The sequence below is a fragment of the Bacillus rossius genome, chromosome 8 (assembly GCF_032445375.1).
Source record: "Bacillus rossius redtenbacheri isolate Brsri chromosome 8, Brsri_v3, whole genome shotgun sequence".
Classification (NCBI taxonomy): Eukaryota; Metazoa; Arthropoda; class Insecta; order Phasmatodea; family Bacillidae; genus Bacillus; species Bacillus rossius.
Genome location: NC_086336.1, coordinates 21,186,166 through 21,211,870, shown reverse-complemented (window position 1 = coordinate 21,211,870; position 25,705 = coordinate 21,186,166). Strand labels below are relative to the sequence as shown.

General features: G+C 36.0%; 1 protein-coding gene across 3 annotated transcripts in view; it reads left to right on the top strand.

Moving 5' to 3' along the window:
- LOC134535569 (regulator of nonsense transcripts 2-like) overlaps positions 1–25,705 on the top strand; it is a 204,821-nt gene that overhangs the window by 33,554 nt on the left and 145,562 nt on the right. For all 3 annotated transcript variants that reach the window (XM_063374757.1, XM_063374755.1, XM_063374756.1), the window contains one exon: positions 7,338–7,483. In XM_063374757.1, coding sequence (XP_063230827.1) covers positions 7,338–7,483 — 146 coding nt within the window. The remainder of the gene's footprint in view (positions 1–7,337; positions 7,484–25,705) is intronic.

Sequence of the window (25,705 nt, the reverse complement as noted above, 5' to 3'; positions counted from 1 at the left end):
GGGGTTAAAAAAAGAATAAGTGCGAGTGTTTTGTCAGAAAATACAGTGCTGTACTTTATGTATTGTTTGCTTGAGAACACAACATAGAATTATTTGCCCAAATACCCTTAAACAAAGGAAAATTGGTACTTTATGAAGGCATAGAGCCTTTACTACATGAAAATGAAAATGAATGAATATGCAGTTTACAGTAATTTTCCTGATAAGACAGACCTCAGAAAATACTTTATAAAGGCATAAAACTGTATATAATGAAAATTAACTAGCAGACGTGCAAAAACTGGCTACTTTTTTTTTAAAGAAATGTGTAATGTCCTGTTGTCTTCTGCACACTGCGTTTTTGCTCCTTCATCATGAAGACGACGAAGGAACGGTAAGTCCATTACCGACGCACCTTCTTCAAAATTTGAAGGATGGTTTCGACAGCCTTTAGTCACTCACTATGAAATATTTTAGGAATTTGTACGGTGGAGTCCTCAACGTCAACGTTAACGTCAATGTCTTCATCATTTTCCAGCATTTTGTCATTTACTGTGACAGCAGCAATAATTTCTGCATCTGACATAATTTTTCCTCAGTATCATTCTGAAACCACTGTTTGACTTCATTTTCATCAGCTTCTGTACATCCAGGAACTCTTTTCAGTAAGTAGGGTAAGTTTACATTTGCTGCATCATCATTTTCAACGAACTCATTTCCCTCGTAATTAAGGAGTTTTTGCCAGGAATTAACTAGTGTTAATGACTATAACTCGTTCCAGGCATCCCCTACCCGTCCAACAACATCCAATAGGTTAATTTTCTTTAAGTTCTGGATAAGACCTTGACCATCATCTTTTGCAGAAAGAAGGGAAGATAACAGCTTGCATCTTCTCTTGAGACTAACCAAAACTCCTTGGTCCATTGGCTGGCACAACGCTGTGACATTGGGTGGTAAAAACATTACTATTAGGTCCCCATTTTGTAGCTCTTCACTGTCTGGGTGCGAAGACATGTTGTCCAAAATCAGAATAGAGTTCCTTGGCAGGTTTTTAGATTTTAAACTGTTCAACCGATGGAACAAATACTTCATGGAACCATTCTTTGAAAATTGCACAGTTCATCCAGGCATGTGACTGGTTCCGGTACCAAACTGAAAGTTTATCCATTTCATTGTGCTTTAATGTACACGATTTCTTTGATTTTACTATTAGACCAAGTTTTAATTTCTGCTCACGTGTTGCATTACTGCATGCTAGGATTGTTACCCTCTCCTTACTCCTTTTAAAACATGTTCTTCCATGAAAGCAAGAACTTTCACTGGTAAAAGTTTATAATTGAACCCTTTTTCATTACAATTGTACAATTGCTCTCCAATCAAACCTTTAACTTTGATAAAGTTCTGAAAGTTTTCCTTAAACTGAGACATACACTCCGTGTCCCCATATAGTTTTATCACCACAAATACTAAACTGCTGGACTCCATAGTGTTTCTTCTAGCGATCAAGCCACTTAGTGCTTGTGACAAATTTAGGATCGTCATTTTTAAATTCTTCATAAAATTTAAAGGCCTTCTCTTGCAAGATTGGCCCAATAATTGGCATAGCCTTCTCTCTTGTTTGGCGAAACCAAATGTAAAGATGCTTCATTTACCTCATTAGTCACTTTCCTTCATACTTTTCTTTTCGTTCAATGTTTCTGAACACATTCTTTTAACACACCAGGGCTTGATTTCTTCTTCTAGTCTCCAATCGTACTTTTGCAGACTCCCAAGCCATTAGCCACTGCACTGACACTTTCTCCCTTATCCAGTCTCTTTAATGCCCACTACTTTTGCTCCATAGACAAGTTCACTTGTTTTCTTTTAACGGAAGATGCCATCGCAGAGTACTGTCCAGCACCCATGAAATTTTGAAAAAGCTCTGAACAATACAGTACGCACAGTCATTCACATTGAGTTACGCAATGCGGTTACGAAATCGACTAACTCTGGCAAAGGCTGCAGGTAGACTGAATGGCTGAGCGCGTGCCGGCACCAGACACGTGGTGGAGGAGTGGGAGTGTGGCGCGAGACAAAGGAATGTGGGACCATAAACGGGTCTGCGCACTGGGTTTTTTTGCCCTGCCAGGGTGTAGCCAAGTTTTCCAGACTGCCGGGTTATAGAATACGGAGATTTCGGGATTCTTCTACCAAAATTTATGGGTGCAAACCCCACACATACTTTCTGCACCAACCGATAGAATTCACTGCCTGAATTGTAAATGTCGCTTGCCACTATTAAATGCATACCAGAGATGAGCAAGATCATTATTTTCAAATACCACTTATGGCAGCTATTTATTTAGATGGTTAATGTTATCAGTTATTGGGCATGAAGGTTTGTTTTCAATCATTCACTGTTCCAATTGCAAAGAACGACTAAAAAAAATCATAAATCCAACAAAATGATGTGATTATGGCATAATTTTAACACTGGTATTGTAAATTTCTTTTTTTTTTCATTCAAATAAAAAAAATATTTTGTTGTTGCTGCAGATGCAGTTATAATTTAATCCAAGCACCTTATTTATTTATATAATTACAAAGAAATTTCTGCAGATTGAACGAATCACATGTATTATATAATTCAGCTCATATTCCGCTTAACTTTGATGTACAGATGCTAAAGCCTATTATGAAAATACTGCCCATCATAAAATTCACTAAACAGTTAAAACTATAAAGTTTACGCACAAGTTAAAAAGTTACACTTTTATGAAATTACTAAAATATTTACCTGAAAAATTTTAAAACACATATAACATTAAATAGTCCTATATGTTTGTATTTTTTTGCATAAATGACTGAAATCAGTCTGTAAATAAGATCACTGGACAAAAAAAATAGTTACCCCTGGAGAAATAATTACAAGCATCATTTAATACATTGTAACTCCGCCTCTGGACTTGATAACCGCCTGGATTCGGTTAGGAAGTGAGTCCACAAGGTTGTACAGGTATGCCACTCGCTGAGGATTTGATTGCCAATTCCACAAAATTGTGAGGATGCTAATGTCAGCATTTTACTTGCTTTTCTAACATATCCCACAGATTTTCAATGGGGTTCAATTCAGGTGATTTTGCAGGCCAATCGATATGTAATAGGGTAGGGGAGTGTTCATAGAACCAGTCACATATGCGTTCAGTCCGATGAACTTTGCTGTTGTCATAATGAAAAAATCGAGCTGTACTCATTATGCAGATGTTGTCTGAAAGGCAACTCCTGATCATCCACAATGTTTAAATAAACACGCTGGTTCATGCTAGTGGTCACCACAGTGAGCGGCTCAATCCATGATATGAAAAACACCCCCTAAACATCACGGACTCACCTCCGGCTTGAACCTGACCTTGCACACATCCAGGATGAAATGCTTCATTTGGCCTTCTGTGCACTCTTTGATGTACGTCATTGGAATACAGGCAAAAACAAGATTCATCTGACTACATACGTTCTGCCATTTAGCTACTGTCCACTTAAGATGATTTCTAGCCAATTGAAGACACGCAGCTTTATGTTCCTATGTGAGCAATGGCCTCTTGCGAGGTGACCGACTGAAAATGTTCATTGCATGCTGTTCCCATCGCAGTGTTCTTTTGCTAACAGGTTGGATTGGACTTTCATTCACTGACTGCAGCAATTCCTGTTGGTTTCACAAGCTGTGAAACGCGTCTCCAGTCCCTCTCAGTCAGGATCTTTTTCCAACTACAATTCTGATGTCATTTTCGTAACCACGTAGACATGTTGAACAGTCCATTGTGAAACTCCAACAAATTCTAGCAACTTCATGCAATGTATGGTCTATGGCATGGGCACTGCCAAACATGATTGCCTCTTTTTACCACTCTGTCACATCCTTACATGTTGACATACACTGCCTACTTGAAACATCAGTGTCTCACTGATCACTACTGCCTTATGCTCATGTAGGTTAAGCACGGGACTCGTTGCACCATCTGTATAGGCTTAATGAACCATATGTGTGTGCGAAATAGGGAAACTAATTTTTGTCTGGTGAGCTTACTTCCTACAAATAAACTTTAACCTTACTGAGCTGATTCAACTTTATTATAATACAGTAAAACCTCGTATTTACGTTCTCGTTATTTACGTTTCCCCGCAAATAACGTCATTTTATGTAGGTCCGTTTTATTGTACATTAACTTTCGTGTTGCATTTTCCCTGAATTACACCGCTACGTAACCAAAAAACCCGGAATGTACGTTTCAAAACACGGTAAAAATGTAAATACTCGTCACGTTAGTCATAGATGTGAAAAGTTTGAAGTAGTTCGCCTATTGTCTGTAACCTTTCGTTTTGATGTATCGACAAGTTCTATGGTGCCTCTCCTCTACTAACGTTTTAATCTTTGCTGCCATAGAGAACTTTCGTAGCAGAACCACAAACGGTTTTATTTATGGTGTCATAGAGCACTCTCGTAGCAGAGCATAGTCCGAAGCGCTGAGCTATCGATACTACCGGAAAGCGCTTATACACAGTACGTATATTTAGTAGTGCTGCATTATGTACAGTACATATCTATGATGGCTTTCATTGTTTACATTAGTCAACGTCCGTTTTGGTTTAGCACGTGTTTTTTTATCGTTCACAATATTATTTATGGCAAGATTTTGATTGAAGATGGATAGGTATAAAGTTCCACGAAATACTTTATCTATTGAAGATAAAATTAAAATTATTGAGAAGTTTGACAAGCATGTGGGTACCCGAGTGGTTTTGGCCAAGGAACTGAATATTCCTGTTAGTACTTTAAACACAATAATTAAAAATAGGTGTTCTATTGAAGCAAATGCTGCCAAATGCGGGCCTAGTGCGAAGAAGCGCAAGTACGTGAAAGAGACTACATTTAAAGAACTTGAAAGTTTGTTGTATGAGTGGTTCATTTGTGCTCGCTCTTCAAATCTTCCAATCAATGGCAACGTACTACGCGAGAAAGCAAAAGTCATTGCTTTGAGGCTTGGAATTGATGATTTTTCAGCTTCTAATGGATGGATAGACAGATTTCGCCAGCGCCATAATGTTGTTTATAAGGTTGTGTGTGGTAAAAGCAAGAGTGTGGACGAGGAAACTGCTGATGTTTGGAAAAACACGTCGCTCAAGGAACAGTTGAAGGGGTACTCAGCTAAAGATGTTTTCAATGCTGATGAGACAGGTTTGTTTTATTGTGTATTGCCTAATAAAACATTATGCTTTAAAGGGGAAAAATGCCATGGTGGCAAGCTGAGCAAAAATCGCATTACCATTCTCTTACTTACAAATGCTGATGGTTCTGAAAAATTTCCGTTCTTTGTAATCGGCAAATCAAAAAAACCACGTTGTTTTAAAAACATTAAAACTTTGCCAACTTTGTATGAAGCAAACAATAAATCCTGGATGACAGGGTCTCTTTTTCAGCAACAGATCCAAGCTTTTGACAGAAAAATGGCGCTGCGTAACCGAAATGTCTTGCTATTCATTGATCAGTGCCCTGCCCACAAAATAAACATAGAGCTGAGGAATGTGAAGATTGTGTATTTCCCTGCGAATTGCACAAGCACACTCCAGCCCCTAGATCTGGGCATCATCAACTCTTTCAAGTGCTATTACCGCAAATGCATTGTATCCAGAGCAGTTGCCATGCTGGACAATGGCAAGGACCCAACACAAATGAAAATAAATCTACTAACTGCACTACATTTCGCAGCAAGAGCATAGAAGGAAGTTACACCAGAAACTATAACCAACTGTTTCCAGAAAGCTGGTTTCTTTGTTGACAGTGGACAGAGTGCTGGATCCAGTGAAAACTTGCCTGGAGCAGATAAAGTTAAAGAAGAATATCTGCAACTTTCACAAAATGGAGACTTCACTGACTATGTACAACTGGATGATAATGTTGTAACTTGTGAAGTCCAGACTGTGGAGGACATTGTTGATAGTCATCTGGCAGAAAAACAAGAAAGTAGTGAAGATGATGATTCGGAAGTGGAAACTCCCATAACGACGACGATCGATGCACTTCAAGCCCTACAGACTCTAAGGAATTATATTCTCAGTGCACCAAACAGTGAAAATGCAGTTGATGCACTTCATTCCTTGGAAAAAGAAATTCAGACCATACAAACTGAACAAAAGAAAAGTCAAACAAAAATTTCAGATTTCTTTAAAAAGTGTTGAATTTATACTAGTATGTACCTATAAAACTGTACTAGAGAAAATTTAATGTAGGCTTTATGTTGCATTGTTTTTTATATTTAAGAAAATTATATTTTTGCAGTGCCCTAAATGTGTTGTAAACAACTATTGTTTGTCTTGTAGCACCAGTAAATGCTGATACATTTTTTTAAGCTAAAATTTAGCATTAACTGCCAATAAAAGTGCTTTCCCACAATTTACACTTTCCCGCAATTTACACTTTTTCCTTGGGGTTCCTTGAAAAGTGCAAATAAGTGGTTTTACTGTATTATTATATTATAATGTTATTAAAAAAGTACAAAAGAATATTTTCCAGTGATGAGATTCGAACCACCTCCCATGAGATGAGGGAAAAAAGCATGCTGTCTACCACTGTGCTATTGAGCCAATTTGTATTTAGGAGAATATGCATTATAATAATAATAATATTGTAATGTCAGTTTTCTTAGGTATTTTAAAACTTGTAATTACTCTTTTAGTTGACCAAATATATTCCAAAGTAGTTTCACTATTTTAAAATTTCTTTTAGCACACCAATACGTTTGATATGTACCCTAATGTTTACGAAAGTGACTATATATGGATTCATGTTGCTGCACGTGGGTCCGCCATCTGTGTGTCACATTTCCGTTCATCAGCTTCCATTCCATTTCACGAAATTACTCCTATCAAATGCCGTATATAGAGCGCTAGGAGTTTACACATAAAAAAATTACATACAGGTTTACCTTTCTAAAATACAATACTAAGAACATAGGGAGTAAGTACATTTTTAGAAAAAATTACTGTACAATGTCTACATAATAATGGTAAAATTAAGATTAGGAAACTGTTGTAAAGAAAATTTAACACACTAATGTTAGAAAAACATCATATGTTAGGTCAAATAAATAACAGTTCTATTTATCTGTTTTCAATCAATCTAATAAAGAATTCCTTCAGAAGGATGTTCTATAAGAATTTGTTTTACTATTTTTTAATGCTGGTAAACTGTATAAGTTTTTTTTGTTTTGTGGGATATTAAATTGTAATCTACTTGAACTTATAAGCTACTGGAACCATTATTTTAATTTTATTTGAAGGGGCTGTATTTTAATTTAATTGTCCATTGTTACCTGTGTTGAAAGGTTTGACATCAAGAAAAGTTCGACAGATGGCAGAGAAGTACAACATGACCATTCCTAGGAGTACTTTACTATCAAAAGACAAACAACGTAATGTGAGAACTCTGCTCAAGGACTACTACACATCTCTTTGTAAACATCTTTTAAAGGTATGGTGAAACCCGCCTGATTGATTAATTTTTTTAGTAGGTATTAATATAATTTAGAATCTTTTAATTATAATTAAATTTATTTATTTCATGGTCTATAATTTTTACACTTTCTGATCCTGCACAATGTTTATATGTCCAGAAGTATTGCTTATACTGTTCACTTATTTTTGCATTTTTGTGTTTTTTACAAAAAAAGAACTATTTTTCTGATTTTGGAAAGTGTAAAAAGAGGTTTAGTAATCAGGGCGTCTACAGGTCTCAAAAGTCACGAAAATGTCCTGAAATAAACAGCAGCTGTGCTTGATGTCCAGAAAATTCAATTTTCAGAAACTTTTTTTTTTTTAATTCTTCGCTCTTTAGTTCATGATTGGACATTATATGCGTAGTAAAAGATGCGGAATTGTACTTAAACTATGTTAACATTATCTGACATAAATCAGCACGTTCCTGATAATTGTAAATCTATTTCGTATTATGCGTAGTTTTGCATGTAGACTATGCCCCAATAATATAAAATCTTAAAAAAAAGAAGTAAATTTAAGGTTTTCAAAAAGCGCTGTAATAGGTTCACAAAATATGCATAGACAGCCTGGTAATGGTATACTTTCCATATATATACATAATATACACATGTATATATGTATGTATATATATATATACATACATATACATACATATTCATACATATACATATATACATACATATACATACATATTCATACATATACATATATAGATACACACACACACACTAGATGTCCAGGTGAACTTCGTACCACCCAAAATTAATTTGATTGTAACTCTTCATAAGTGATTATCAATCCTCATCAACCTACCAACTATAATTATTTGAGACAGAGAATTTTAGCCGCATCGTGTACAGTTTGGCTTTTGTTTGGATATTAAATGAAACTCGTTTGTAATTTAAATGAATTCAATGTACTTTATTTACATGAAAGATAAATGCAGTTATCATTCAATGCAAATCTTTCTGGTAAACTCCATTTTTCATTTTATTTTTCAGTGCATAAATTATCAAAGATTATGACTAGAGACCCGTGAATTTCGCGGATTCAATGACCTCCAGGATAGACTCCAATATCCTCTACACACTCGGGCAAATGCCAACTGTTCATTGGCTGTTGACTTGTGAGTCGTCTCGGCTGGGTGGCCTGTGATTCAACATTTCTATGAGTGAGGGTCTCTAATTGGCCCTCAGTCCTCCAGATTAACAGAGAACCAATGACAGAAGCAGCACTAAGGTATAATTATTTGAATTTTAGCATAACACGAAATGAATCCGCGAAATTCACTGGTTTCTAATGATGACACACGAACACACGACATACAGTTGTCCATGCACGAAACACGGAAACTCCAAATTAATTCCACAAACTTCAGTGGTCATCAGTGTGGTTCACACTTGAAGTAGCTCGTCGCACATTTAAGTGACTTTGGCGAACTATATCAGATCGTCCTCTCCTTGGCATTGTAATGAACATTGTTAAAACACAGAATTTTTTTCATAATCACTGAAATCTGTCGAACTTACCTTTAGAACTTTACAACTTATTATTAACCTCAAACTTATTCCTCGAGTTTTGCTAAAACACACTTAAATTAATTTGTGGTTATGTCTAGGCCCGAAAAGTCAATTTATCTTAAAAAGAATGGCTGATCAAAATGAAAATTCACAAAATGTAATTTAAATTTGCTTTAACCAGACTATTCTCAAAATCCACTACCTTTCTTTTATGAAAAATTATTTTAAATGTAATAGATTTCACACAACTGCACGGAATGAATAAAAGTTATGCTCTAATACCTCGAGTCTCATGTATGGTGTATACACATGTATGTACTCATGTATAAACCAAATATTTTATGTATATGATTTTAGTGCATATCTGAATGTTCACAATTTATCAGTATAATCTATCAATGCATTCAATACATACCAATGAAAATGTAAAAGCAAAGAAATATAATTAAATTTCCGGACTAATTTACTATGTGTGTGCATCAAATCGTCAATAGTTATTTTCCAAGCTAAACAAATATTTCAACTAGCTCGAACACAAGGTTCTTAACTCAAAATTACCACTGATTGTACGCTACAGGATATTGCTTATATCAATAAATATTAATAACCTTCAGCTTTTTTTTCTATTCAGCAAAATTCTTGCATTAAATTTTCTTCATAGCAGAAACCAGCTGCACAGCTATGGTCATTTCTGACTTTTTAAGGTATAACATAAATATTTTCAAACTCACCATATTTTGATAAATAGTCACACACTAATAAGCGTTACCCTTGAGACCATATACATACCGAAATAATATTCACATTATGAAACAAGTTGCACTTTCAAACATTCATGCAGCTCCAGCTGCAAATATGGACTTCAATTCATCAATACCACACAATAACTTGTCCTTCTCAATCTGACAAAACCTTTTATTTTTCACATTCAACATGGAGGCCCATATTCCCTTAATTTTAATCTCCAACCCTCCTTATACAAATCCAAAGCATACATCAAAACAGATACCACTCTTCGCAAAACAAACAAGAAATAAAGTTCATAGAGAATTTACACAGGGTCATATTGTACAAAAATGTTCATAGTCTCTATGCAAATAAAATAAATCATTTAAATAAAAATCTCAATAATTTTCTGTACTAAATGCAACAGTACAGATTGCTGTTCCTATACCATGATTAATTATGTGAACACAAATGAATGAATGGCATGTTTTTAAATAAGGAAAGTTTTGACTTGCTGAACTATGCGGCCATCGACGTAGTTACAGTGTACACTACGGTAATTCACTATGTTGACCGTCAATGAAGTTGGTAGCTATGTCTATCCACAATTTTTTTTCAGTTCGCCAAATAACTAGCGTACACAATAATAAGGTATTGTGTAATAAATGACACTGTTAATTGTTGCACCAATTACTTCACACTGACTAACATATAGTGTCCAGTAACTATATAAGTACCACTCGCACTTCAACAGTTTATGAGCACATTCATACACACTTGCTAGTGCATTATCACCGTTATCCATCTTCTATCATCAAAATAATCTAACGACTCTAATTAACTAATGTTGGAATGTATTGATTCCATTTTATCACAACAAAATTAATTAAATTGATACCCTTGAAATATCATAAAACATATCTCAACTTTAAATATCATGTTCCAATAATAAATTAACATTTAATATAGTATTAAATATATACAGTAGAATCTCGTTATAGCGAGCACGGTAATAGCGAGAACACGGCTATAACGAGGTATTTTTGAGGAATTTACGGCGTGATCGCTTGAAGCGCGCTTTTGTTATTTGTCCGCTTTATCTCCACCCCTCTCGCTCGCCGCTAGACGTCTTGCCGTTAAGAGTGCGAGGGAGATAATATTTTCTCGCGCGCAGTCAGTTGAAGTGGTTCATTTTTTCCTCGTAGGATAGCGTTGCATTCGGCCAGAAGAGTGTACGACGCGTCATCGTGTGGCGATCCCGCGAACTAGTAGGAAAACGGAATTCCACCGGGTGGCGGGGGGGGGGGGGGGATAGTGGCGTGAGATAGAAAGGGAAATGAAGGACGGCTGATAGGGTGGGATGAGTCAGCTGAAGCAGCCGAGGCAACGGCTTTGTGATGTGCTGAGAAGCACAAGACGACACTGGACTATCACGCCCGTTTCATACAAACCAGACAGAGCGGATAGATCTTTTTTTTTTTTTGTTTAAAGGAACGCCGATTTTATTCTTAACTGTTTCGGCGTCCATTTTATAACCTTTACGCTTCGTGGATGTTACTGTGTGATACAACACCACTTCGTTTAAATAAAAACCGTACAACAGTTCTGGTACATAAAATATTACAAAGTAAATTTATCACTCATGTTTATTTTACATTTTACTGCAAGCGAAACAAAAAAATAGAACTTTAGATACAAGTCTACACTACATACCTAATAGTTTAGTATTGTAATCTGCATGACAACTGCAGAACGAAAGTTCTTATTTATACCTTTTTTAATGCACTTGACGTTTCTGACGTTTTTGACGTTTTGTAACAAATATACCGTTGATTTGTAGAGAATAAAACACAACATAATTTGTTAATAGTTTGAGAAGATAGCAGCATATTCAATTCTGAAAAAACGGCGATCTCGGCCCTTTCTGCATTACAAAATATCGGCTTGACCTCAACTTTTTCGGCTCTTCTATCGCGAGGTGGCGTTAATACCAATGGCACGTCCTGATAGGCTGGAACAGTTTTCCGCTCTGTCTGGCCGGCATCCCGGCACCCGAATTAATAGGTACTGGCTCAGGCAACTGAAGCTGAATTACTCCAGGAAATATTATCCTAATCAGTTTGCTAGTTTACTATTTTCTAAATGAAAATTTGTTAATTGTTTCTCCAAATTTCGTATCGAAGTTACAAAAAAAAAAGTCCCTGTAGTCTACGTTTTTGATTTTAAGAAAAGTCAAACAAGAATTTGTCTGTTTTTTCCCGCAATGGACCTGGAAAATAGTTTCTATATTTTCTGTAAATCCAAATGTCCATACTTTAATTTTAACTTTAAGTTAACTTTTATAAATGTATGCTGTGTATAATTAAGTGTACCTTTTTTTTATCGATCAACATAATATTTGCTCCGTAACCAATTAAGTGAACTTAAAAGTCAATGTTACTGGCATTTCAGTATATTACACATTATTATTATTATTGCAATCACAACTAGTAATCATAATTTAAGCATAACTACTATAATCTATTTCACTGTACCAATTTTGACGTTTAGCTTGTAAGAAAGGTCTCTGTAAACAGGATTGCAAGGATCTTATTTTACCAGAAAAATATTGGACTGCCAGAAACTTTTTAAAAAGTGAACGTCAAAATTCGGACAACATGGACTTTATCTCAATGGAAGTTATTTCTGAATACAAATATTACCATATCGGTTTTTCGAAATTGAATGACAGTTCACTATATTATCATTGTGTTAAGTATGTTGAAATTGAGCCAACATCTCGCTACAGAAAGGAAACGTATATCTCTTCTCATATAACGTAGAACATGGTCGTGGTAACTACCCACCTATATACTACCTCTGAATGTACAATTACTCAACTCGCATTCGCGGTGGCCTGGGTTTCGATCCTTTTCCATAGAGTCTTGTTATATTTTAAGTAGTGTATCTATATTGGGGCAAATATTAGAATAAATTATATGTGTCGTTAAGAGCCATGACCGTCTATGGTGGAAGGCCGCGGCCTAAGGTGTGGGAGGGCTTGCTGCCTGTCGCTCAGTGGCTGTTCTGTAATTGAAGCTACTGTATATCTAAATATGATACAGAGACTATAACAGCTAATGAGCGACAGCCATTAACCCTAGCACACCGCGGCCTTCCAATAAAGATGTCCACGAAAGAGCCCATCGAAAATTAATATTGAAACATGTAATTAATTTGAGTGAAAAATTATGTTTTACTTAAGATTTTTTTTTGTTCATGTTACGTAGCGTTTTCTTTCCATAGGCTAGTCATAGGTTCACTAACGTAACCAAAGTAAGTTTACTCTTGGTTATTGAGCACTATATATATATATAATACATATAAAGTTTATATATATACACGTGTATCTAAAACATACGTACAAACTTCGGCAGGCTGTTTCTGGAAAGAATACAAGACGAAAGCCTAATAACCACTTTACTCATAAATTGAGTTACGAACCTCCGAAAATGGAATTTTCCATATCTTGAAATTAACATCATCAGTAAGTAAACTGTGGCATATGATTTTTTTAGAAAAGAAACTTTACACCTTGCAAACGTGCTTTGTAATGCCTGCCCTGGTTTTTTTTATTTATTATTAGCTTTTCAGGTGATAAAATGTGCTAAAACAGAAATGCCGTTATATTCATTGAAGGATGTTCATTACAACCTACGTATCTAGTGGTGAAAAATTTGCGTTCTACAAAATCATCAGACGCAGTGCAAGTTATTCAAGAATAAGAAAATTTTATTTTTGGGGGTTCAAAACTCCTAATCCATTTACGAGAAAAGTATGGTACACAGGTTTTCGTCGTTTTTTCGCCAGGAATTTTCTGCCAGAATTTGTCAGTATGTTTTAGATACACGGTGTATATAGAAAACATTAGAAAGTTTACATATATATATATACATACATACATATATATATATATGGAATACAGTAGAAAGTTTACACATATAATATATATAATACATAACTAACTTAAAAAATGTATATAGAATACTTTAGAAAATTGACATTCCGTGTTCGGCCCTTGCAAGAATCGAAGTTTTACAAATCGCATCCACAAAATAATAAGTAATGTGTGCAGAAAATATAAAAGATTATGGAGTACCTATATTTTAAGAAAATTATATGAAATGAATTTACAGTAGGATAGGTCCATGGGCGTATATAAGTCGGGGGGGGGGGGGGGGATTTTGGCTCATTTGGGTATGTAGTAAAGTTCAAGGTCACATAGTCGTGTATGTATTAATAAAAAGTCACGAAAATGAAATATTGTCAGCAACATTAAATTCGGGTGAAATACAATATTTAAAAAATTTTACGTGTTATGGGGTCAAAGGGTCAGGGTCTCTTGGCATAGTGCAGGATGTCTGTAATGGTGTAAGTGAAGCACCTTTATTGACTCAGTTTGCATGAGTCATTTTAGGTAGTCTCGGTTTTTCGCCAAAAGAGCCCAAAATCCTCCCTGTTGGTTAGTTAAGTATTAGTAACGGTTCTTAAATTTCATTAAGATATTTGCGGTATCGAATTGCTTCGAAGCTGTAGGTTCCAACAAGTCTTTGAGCGATAAAATACATAAACTTTCAAGTTATATTCCACCAATAAGTTTTTTTTTTAATTTACTATATAAAGTACGTCAAGATTTATTTTGAAATAAAACATAGTCTTAGTAGAAAACCACATATGATACCACAAATTAACGATTAATTGTTTAAGCTGGAATAGTACCTTAGTAGCCATTGCAATTTTTTTTCTATTAATTTGTTCATGCGTATTTATTGAATTTTTAGACACGTGAGATTTTTTACAATGTTCTCCAGTATCAGTCGCGGTGAAAATTACTATTATTGTAATGTACTTGCACAAAACAGAACAAAAGCACATAAAAGCTTCACCACCAAAAGTAGTACACATTAAATAATTGAAGCTATAGCAGCTCGTAATATTCGTTTACCATGCCCAAAATTTTGAAATACTCCTCACTTACAAATAAGTGTAACTATGTTATACCGCGTACTGATACAAACAATTCGAGACCAATAACATTTTACGATGTAATTATAATATTCTATTAAACTGTACTCTCCCCCGTGTATCCGACATCCCCTCCGTCAAACCCAACACCCATTCACTTTCCTTTTCTGGTAGACGCGGTAGTTGCTTACAGCGCTACACCTTATCTTTCAGGTCGCACGTTGACCTCGGCCGGCCGCTAGTGCTAGATAGTGAATTGGCAATGCAGTTGTGCCGTATATATTTTGGACGTTTAGTATTTGTTTATACTGTGTTATGTGATGTCAGCAACAATTAACATTAATGTGTGTCCAGATGTAGCAACAGAAAATATGTAATGACCAAAAAGAGTCCTGGATAGCCTTTTTAAATCCTCTGAAATCATGTTTTTAATAGACGCGATATATAATTGCTATGCTACGCTTATTTGATAAGTTTCCATTCACGTGTGACATTTCAAGAGTAGTACAGTTAGAGCACCCCTCAACCGTAATTCCCACAAGCAGAACTCCCGATATCCGGAACTGATTTTCCAAAAAAAATTAAAACATTACAAAACATCTCCAAAACATTACCGCACTGGAACGAGGCGTTTTTGCTTTTGCCTGACCGTACATGTCTTGTAGGCGCGCACGCACACGTCTGTCAGAGAGCTAATTATAGCCTGTCTTTCCCGCACATTGCGTAAATACACCGCTGGTTTTCGCGTCGGACGTGAATTACTATAAAGATGTTTATCCTATAAGTAGTTTTATTGATTCACTATGTCAAGTAAACGGAAAATTCCGGCCGGCCCGAGAGTCTGTACACCGACTCCCACTATACACGCTGACACACGTGATAGCGAGTAACATTTACTTCCAATGTGTGATGCTTTCAGTTTGTAGACAATAATTTAGTGTACAAATATGTATTATGTAAATATTTATACTTTAATATATGGTTAAACAGTCTACATTTATCTGTATTTTCTATCTCTGTGTTTTTAAACAAGATGCTTGAAGTGTTATTCTTGTGTATGTGAAATGTAAACTGTGCGTGGCAGTAACTATACACTCTCCAGGAAGTGTGAATCACTAGCACGTCAACACAGAAGTAACACAACACTGTAGCTGTAGTCCTACTACCTCCCCCGAACCCTCTTCATAGTCCTCTTCGCTCACGCACGCACCCACCCACCCACAGAGATAAGAAACACCCGCTTGCCAACTTGCTAGAATGAAGGTTATTCAACCAGCCCGGAGTTTTACGTCCCGGTACGTTTTGAAAACAGTACTTGTAGATCTACATATTTTTTATTGTATGGTTTTATTACTGTGGAAAATATTTACAGTAGAACTTTGGCTATACATATAAGTTAATATGTGCAGCATATAAAGGCCTTTTTATTTGCCTCCGTACCGCAACTCCCCTTACCCGGAATTTTCCCATAAACGGAATAGACCTCCCCCCAATGATTCCGGTTGAGGAGTGCTCTACTGTATTGCATAAGGCTGTGCGAACGTTCGAAATTTCGAACTCGAACCGAACTTTGAAATAGTTCGGTTCAAGTTCGCGTCAACAAATTTGGGTTCAAGTTCGTTTTTTGTGACAACACTAGAACTTGTTAGTTTCCACATTTTAATAATACTAGAACCACGATTTATGTATGCTCACGGCAAGGGCGCCCATATCGCAGTTTGTAAGGGGAACCAGACTATAAAATAGTTTGTAAGGGGAGGGGGGCAGACCTTCAAAAATTGACAAAAAGTGTCAAAAATTACAATTTGCCAAAAATACTCAAAAACCCATACATTTTTTCCTCTTCCTGAAAGCTGGGGGAGGGGGCCACGGCCCTACCCTGCCCATGAGTATGGGCGCCCTTGACTCATGGTTCCAAGGATGGCATTCGTAATATCGCTGCCTTTGTAAAATCGGGGCTGGCCAATTTGCCCCCCCTCCCCCTTTTTCTCCCCATTTTATTTCTTTAACTTTTCGAACTAAATATATTTGTTATTACTTGTGTGTATTTTGTCGTTATAAACAACATATTAAATATTAACGACTATTACTGCAACGAGGGGGGAAAAAGACCTCCGGCCGCAGCGCATTGAGTAAGTAAAGGGAGAGGCGCCACTCCCATAGTAATTATCGTTTGCTTAAATTTGTAAACAAACCCTTGCGATCATACAATTTATTTGCAACTTGACAACAAAAAAATTACAGCCAGATACAACCTGAGAAAGGTTTAGTGTGTGATAGTTGGCACCTTTGTAGTCGCCATATTTTATATTGTTTTGATAAAGGCTACTGATATTGTAAAATTGCTTTATGTTAGTCCTTATAATGGGACGTTAAACTATTTCCGCAAGAGAAAAAAAAGATTTGATTCAAGGTGGATTCGAACCCTCAAGCGCTAGTTTAGAGTTATGACGCCTTTACCCACATGACCAAATTTATCTTGAGTAAAATTCAACAAGTGTATGTACTTATATAATATTTTTCTGCACTAGTAAAGTCCAAATTAATTATACAGCCAGATTGAAACTGACGATCGTTTAGTAATTACTTTTATTTCTGTTTATTATATTTATTTTCCATTCCATTATTATTTTTTTTTAATTTTCAACTTCAAAAACTACAGTAGCAGCCCTAGAAGGTAATATGGCGAACGACAGGCCTACGTGCTCTAATTTTCGTTTTCGGCAATATGCCACGCAGCATCTAGTTTTCAGTGACATTTTAAAAATATATACTTTTACTTTCAAATCCCATTATTACCAAGAGACAATACAAAGATGGCCGTATGTAATTATAATAACTGGATATGTAATAAACTAAAGAGATCAAAACTTGTAATTTTTTTTTCCGATGTTGGTGAAACATTGTATGATCTCATTTGTAAGGATTCAGTTTGTCGTATCTACTGTCACCAGCGTGTGAACGTGGAATGCGCACTGGCCCCGCCAGCCCGGCGCCGCCCGCCCTCTCCCGTGCAATCTTCCCACGCTGCGGCCGGTCTCGGATGCTACTGTCTCTGCGCTGCTGTTATTTGAAATATTCAGATACATGGAAAGTGTTATACACTCGTTTTAAAGATTTTGGAATCAAAAACAAACTAATATCATCAATTTAAAAATAAGTTACCTAACTTTTATTTTTCCGCCTTGCAGAAAGAAGCAGGTTTCCTTTGTCACTATTCTTTTTAAAACGCGTCTTATTGCCACCAATTGCAGCGTTTCCCACCTATTTCAATTTAAAAATGTGGCTTTGTGGTAGCGCGATACAACAAAACAAGTAGTGACGACCTCCGACATGTGCGACATCTGTTATGTGTTACTGCAATGAACCTCTGCGTGCGGAGTGCCCGACATCTGTGTATTGATGCGTGAACTATGATGTGTAAAATTCGTTATTCGTCTACCGATTACAAAGGTTACGGCGGAACAGATTTTTCAGCTGGTATTGCTTCTAAATGCATCCTGCTGTTTCTAACTCATGCACACATATGTGTTGTATAATATTATTATTTTGTTTCCCATTTCCAATCAAATTATACTAGCATTCGTCTACTAAACTTCGCCGTTTTTAGGAATAATTAGTTAATAAAATAAGACGCATACCGAAATTTCGAATAATAACATTTTAAGATCCATCCTTACTCTGTAAATAATATTTTACCAAAATCCAATTTATGTCATGGTATTTACAGAATCTGCTCCACCGCAAACGTCGATTTTGCTGCTCGGAACCACATGTATCGCGCACTCTTAAGAGTGCAAGGGAGATAATATTTTCTCGCGCGCGGGGGTCAATTGAAGTGGTTCAAGTTTTCCTCGTAGGATAGCGTTGCATTCGGCCAGAAGAGCGTACGGTGCGGCACCATGTGGAAATCCCACGAACTAGTAGGAAAACGGAATGCCACCTGGAGAGGGGGGGTGGGGTAGTGGTGTGATATAGAAAGAAAAATGAAGGACGGCTGATAGGGTGGGATCTGGGATGAGTCAGCTGAAGCAGTCGAGGCAACGGCTTTGTGATGTGCTGAGATGCACAAGACGACACTGGACTATCACGCCCGTTTCATACAAACCAGACAGAGCGGATAGAACATTTTTTTTTTTCGTTTAAAGAAACGCCGATTTTATGCTTAACTCTTTCGGCGTCCATTTTATAACCTTCTTTACGCTTCGTGGATGTTACTGTGTGATACACCACTTCGTTTAAATAAAAACCGTACAACAGTTCTGGTACATAAAATATTACAAAGTAAATTTATCACTCATGTTTATTTCACATTTTACTGCAAGCGAAACAAAACAAAAATAGAACTTTAGATACAAGTCTACCCTACATACCTAATAGTTTAGTATTGTCATCTGTCTGACAACTGCAGAACGAAACTTCTTATTTATACCTTTTTTAATATACTTGACGTTTCTGACTCGTGTTTTGTAACAAATATACCGTTGATTTGTAGAGAATAAAACACAACATAATTTGTTAATAGTTTGAGAACATAACAGCATATTCAATTCTGAAAAATCGGCGATCTCGGCACTTTCCGCATTACAAAATATCGGCTTGACCTCAACTTTTTCTGCTCAAATCGCGCAAGGTGGCGTTAATACCAATGGCGCGTCCTGATAGGCTGGAACAGTTTTCCGCTCTGTCTGGCCAGCGTCCCGGCACCCGAATTAATAGGTAGGTACTGGCTCAGGCAACTGAAGCTGAATTACTCCAGGAAATATTATCCTAACCAGTTTGCTAGTTTACTATTTTCTAAATGAAAATTTGTTAATTGTTTCTCCAAATTTTGTTTCGAAGTTACAAAAAAAAAAGTCCCTGTAGTCTACGTTTTTGATTTTAAGAAAAGTCAAACAAGAATTTGTCTGTTTTTTTTCCCGCAATGGACCTAGATAATAGTTTATATATTTTCTGTAAATCCAAATGTCCATACTTTAATTTTAACTTTAAGTTAACTTTTATAAATGTATGTTGTGAATAATTAAGTATACCTTTTTTTATCGATCAACATAATATTTGCTTCGTAACTAATTAAGTGAACTTAAAAGTCAATGTTACTGGCATTACAGTATATTACACATAAATTATTATTATTATTGCAATCACAACTGGTAATCATAATTTAAACAGAACTACTATAATATATTTCATTGTACGAATTTTGACGTTTAGCTTGTGAGAAAGGTCTCTGTGAAAATGATTGCAAAGATCTTATTTTACCAGAAAACTATTGGACTGCCAGAAACTTTTTAAAAAGTGAACGTCAAAGTTCGGACAACATGGACTTTATCTCAATGAAAGTTATTTCTGAATACAAAATATTACCATATCGGTTTTTCGAAATTGAATTACAGTTCACTATATTATCATTGTGTTAGGTATGTTGAAATTGAGCCAACATCTCGCTACAGAAAGGAAACGTATGTCTCTTCTCATATAACGTAGAACATGGTCGTGGTAACTACCCACCTATATACTACCTCTGAAGGTACAATTACTAAACTGGCATTCGCGGTGGCCTGGGTTTCAATCCTTTTTCAGAGAGTCTTGTTATATTTTAAGTAGTGTATCTATATTGCGGCAAATATTAGAATAAATTATATGTGTCGTTAAGAGCCATGACCGTCTATGGTGGAAGGCCGCGGCCTAAGGTGTGGGAGGGCTTGCTGCCTGTCACTCAGTGGCTGTTCTGTAATTGAAGCTACCGTATATCTAAATATGATACAGAGATTATAACAGCTAATGAGCGACAGCCATTAACCCTAGAACACCGCGTCCTTCCAATAAAGATGCCCACGAAATAGCCCATCGAAAATTAATATTGAAAGTTGTAATTAATTTGAGTGAAAAATTATGTTTTACTTAATATTTTTTTCGTTCATGTTACGTAGCGTTTTCTTTCCATAGGCTAGTCATAGGTTCACTAACATAACCAAAGTAAGTTTACTCTTGGTTATTGAGCACAATATATATATATAAAGTTTACATATATACACAACGTGTATCTAAAACATGTACAAACTTCGGCAGGCTGTTTCTGGAAAGAATACAAGACGAAAGCCTAATAACCACTTTACTCATAAATCGAGTTACGAACTTCCGAAAATGGAATTTTCCATATCTTGAATTTATCATCATCAGTAAGTAAACTGTGGCATATGATTTTATTAGAAAGGAAACTTTACACCTTGCAAACGTGCTTTGTAATGCCTGCCCTGGTTTTTTTTATTTATTATTAGCTTTTCAGGTGATAAAATGTGCTAAAACAGAAATGCAGTTATATTCATTGAAGGATGTTCATTACTACCTACGTATCTAGTGGTGAAAAATTTGCGTTCTACAAAATCATCAGACGCAGTGCAAGTTATTCAAGAATAAGAAAATTTGATTTTTGGGGGTTCAAAACTCCGAATCCATTAACGAGAAAATTATGGTACACAGGTTTACGTCTTGTATTTTCGCCAGGAATATTCTGCCAGAATTTGTCAGTATGTTTTAGATACACGGTGTATATAGAATACATTAGAAAGTTTACATATATATATATATATATATGGAATACAGTAGAAAGTTTACACATATAATATATATAATACATAACTGACTTTAAAAATGTATATAGAATACTTTAGAAAGTTGACATTCCGTGTTCGGCCCTTGCAAGAATCGAAGTTTTACAAATCGCATCTACAAAATAATAAGTAATGTGTGCAGAAAATATAAAAGATTATGGAGTACCTATATTTTAAGAAAATTATATGAAATGAATTTACAGTAGGATAGGTCCATGGGCGTATATAAGTCGGGGGGGGGGGGGGGGGGGAATTTTTGGCTCATTTGGGTATGTAGTAAAGTTCAAGGTCACATAGTCGTGTATGTATTAATAAAAAGTCACGAAAATGAAATATTGTCAGTAACATTAAATTTGGGGGAAATACAATATTTCAAAAATGTTACGTGTTATGGGGTCAAAGGGTCAGGGTCTCTTGGAGTAGTGCAGGATGTCTGTAATGGTGTAGGTGAAGCACCTTTATTGACTCAGTTTGCATGAGTCATTTTAGGCAGTCTCGGTTTTTCGTCAAAAGAGCCCAAAATCCTCCATGTTGGTTAGCTAAGTATTAGTAACGGTTCTTAAATTTCATTAAGATTTTCGGGGTATCAAATTGCTTCGAAGCTGTAGGTTCCAACAAGTCTGAGCGATAAAATAAATAAACTTTCAAGTTATTTTCCACCAATAATTTTTTTTTTTTAATTTATTATATAAAGTACGTCAAAATTTATTTTGAAATAAAGCATAGTCTTAGTAGAAAACCACATATGATACCATAAATTAACGATTAATTGTTAAAGATGGAATAGTACCTTAGTATCCATTGCAATTTGCTTTCTATTCATCTGTTCATGCATATTTATGAAATTTTTAGACACGTGAGATATTTTACAATGTTCTCCAGTCGCGGTGAAAATTAGGATTATTGTAATGTACTCGCACAAAACAGAACAAGAGCACATAAAAGCTTCACCACCAAAAGTAGTACACATAAAATAATTGAAGCTATAGCAGCTCGTAAGATTTGTTTACCGTGCCCAAAAGTTTGAAATACTCCTCACTTACAAATAAGTGTAACTATTGTGATGGTACCGGCTTTACCGCCGACTGATCGGGTTTTGTGGTCCGGCCGAAGATGAGCCGCCGGACGAATAACTTAAGCCGAACTACTGGTGTTTCTATTCATTTATTATCACATGCTCACAGGCCCCAGGTCACTGGCAAGCACTTATTATACAGCACGGCAGCGCTCGGCCATTCCTCTCGCCTCACACAACACAACTGCCTAGTTCTTTCCTGCCCTTTCCATGAACAGCACTTTTTTAATCCAACATGGCGGACACCATTGGCTCCACCCACAATCACAATTAAATATTACACAGTTCCTCATACTGGTTGTAAAACACATCTAGATATATTAAACAACTTTGGACTGCTCACCTATGACGATTAAACATTATGATAAGCCACAAAGATTAAAGTTACGTGCGGATGAAGAAATAGTCCTGCGGAGGGATTTGTACCCGACAGCAACATGGAACAGTGTTCTTTACCCATAACATTCTAGAACGAAAGTGGGCCGCCAATGCAACTTCCGGCAATACATTCACATGAGAGCAAAAAGGCACCATCTCCACAATTACATAATTATTAAAATAAGGGAGGTTAACTAGAACAAAGAAAACTTGTTAAATATAAAATGAATGAAAATGGTTATCACACATAAAAGATCAGAAATAAATCAGCGATCACAATGGTACCTAAATAGTCCGTGATATTTAGTATTTAAAATTATATTAAATTTAATAACAATAGGAATTTTAAATTTAACTGTACCAGCACCATTTTCCATGTTACTGACGGTTACCTCAAAGGACCAAACACATGTTACACCAGGTTAACATCCTTTTCTATAATTATTAAACTATTAAGTGACAGACATTGAAGCATATAAAATTATGTTTCTTGTTCACAAATTAAGGGAATACAATATCAAACACAAAAAAAAAATAAAGATTACAAATATTCAAATTATGGTTACCGTGAGCAGTCTGCTAACTAGTTAAATTATAATAAAATTGGCCTTTGCCGTAACCCAGGGGAAAATTCATATTTTACAGTAATATTATTACAGCATTTGGTTTTAATTAATAGTCCAAACAATGAAAGAAAAACCATAAACATAAGGTATTAGCTCATTTTTGTCCTTCCAGTTGCATTGTAGAAGATGCTCATAAGTTCTTAATAGCTTATTTATTGTAGATTATTTAAATTGTAACACCAGATCGCCATCTGTTTTATATATATATTTATTTATTCAAACACCATGATGTCACCATCACATGCTCCTTAAATCACTCACACACGATGCTGTAGATCCTTGTTGTTGGTGCGTAGGGGAAAGCATAATGACCCAAAATACATTGACAATTTAAACAATATAAGAGTGCAGGGATCCACATTTGCACCTATCCCTCTGTAGACAAATATGGGAGGATGGACACTTGACATACCTTTGACAGAGGCCAACTTACTTCACCCGGCTCGTCCGAATAGAATGCATCCCGGCTACATAAAAGTTAACTATTATATATAAATCAAAAAGGTTGGGCGGGTGGAAGGCCAGGTTCTTCACAACCCCCCAATATAAATTTTACGAGTGAAGCTCGCAAGTTTATATTCTTTAATAAAATATCAAAGATGGCAAATTTAAGTGCCCAAAAGTTAGCTATCACAAAAATAAAATATACATACTTGCATTCTATTTGGTGGCATGTTTGCTTAGGAACTTCATTAGGAGGCTTTGAGATTGAGACAACTAAGTAAAAAAAAAATATATATAAATGGTTTGAAAATAATTCATACTACACAGGCAAACAAATGTGCCATTCGCTCCTTACCGGGGTAATATTTGGGATGGAGCTGTTTACAGACGTTCTAATTTTCCAAAACTGCCTGCCGCATGAAGTATAGTTGGTAGTACCCTTTGTTTTTAATAGTCAGTGAAAGCTCACTGAAAAGAAACTGCATTAGTCCAGCGGCACGCTCTCTACACTTCAGCAGTGACACATAGAACACCCAACACAATACTTCACTAGATTACATCACTAGGGAGACAAACTTGCTAAGCCTCACTGTTCTATACATAGTAAAAGTTTTAAACACAAAATATATGAAGTGTGCACACATTATCTTAAGCTATTCAAAACAACAGTATGCCCATCAAATAAATTTTACCATAGGGCCCCAATGGTACCTGTATCCTGCATGGCTAGTTGCCTGCTCCACATATTAATTAACATAGTTATCACTAAAACACTTATTCATGGAATTTCTTCCATTCTTTCCTAAACAATGAAAACACATTTTACAACCATCTCATGCATCCTCCATTTCTCTTCATTATTACAAGGACCCAAGTGAGATCATTGTGCAAAACTTTAACACACTAATAATACACTAAAAAGGGGAAATGGAACAATTTATCTACATGTTACAGCAATTATACCTTATACTGGTGACCATTGTCACATTACATAGTACAAGGATGCAAACTAACAAAAGAAAAAAAACAATAAAGAAACGTCTTGGTACAGCACCGCGCAGTGCTACCAACTAGGAGCCAGGGAAAACTGCTAGACGGGTTCTAACAATAATAATAATATGCATAGAAAATGTAAATATGACAAAAAGAACAGACAACAAAACTTTCATAACTCATATTAAGCAGTGTTTTCCCCTTACTCTTTGATACTTCAACTTATTCCAAATGCACATAAATGATATATATTTTAAAAAAAACACCATAATTGGACATGAAACACTAAATACCGTTGCCGTGGGTACCAGCTATCACTCTTTCCCTTGATTTATAAGGCTTCAGAAGGTACGAGTTATATACACCTTTGATGCCACCTGCCAGGGTTAAATACCCTAACTCCCATGAGTTAGGCCCTGCCTGTCTTAAAATAACGAAGGGTCCGTCATATAGAAGCATTAACTTCTTTGTTTCCTTCGCTTGAAATTGGCTCCTCTCTGCCACTCGTAACAGGACTCTATCCCCAACATGAAAGTTTTGGTACATGCTCCTCTGATATCTACCCCGTCTCTCTCCTTCCAGTCGCAGTTTCTCAGAAACGGCCCTTAACTTATCCTCCCTGGTTAAGTTGACCTCGGGCGGGAAAACCAAACCGGCAACAAGGCTGTCACGCATAACACTGTCACTGATAAGCTCCGATGGAGCAAAACCTGTAGTGGCGTGAATATGCAAATTGAGAAAGTTATTTAAAAGTGGGACTGCATCGGCCCAGCTACTGTGTCTCTCATGACAATAAGTACTAAGAAGGCGGCCTAT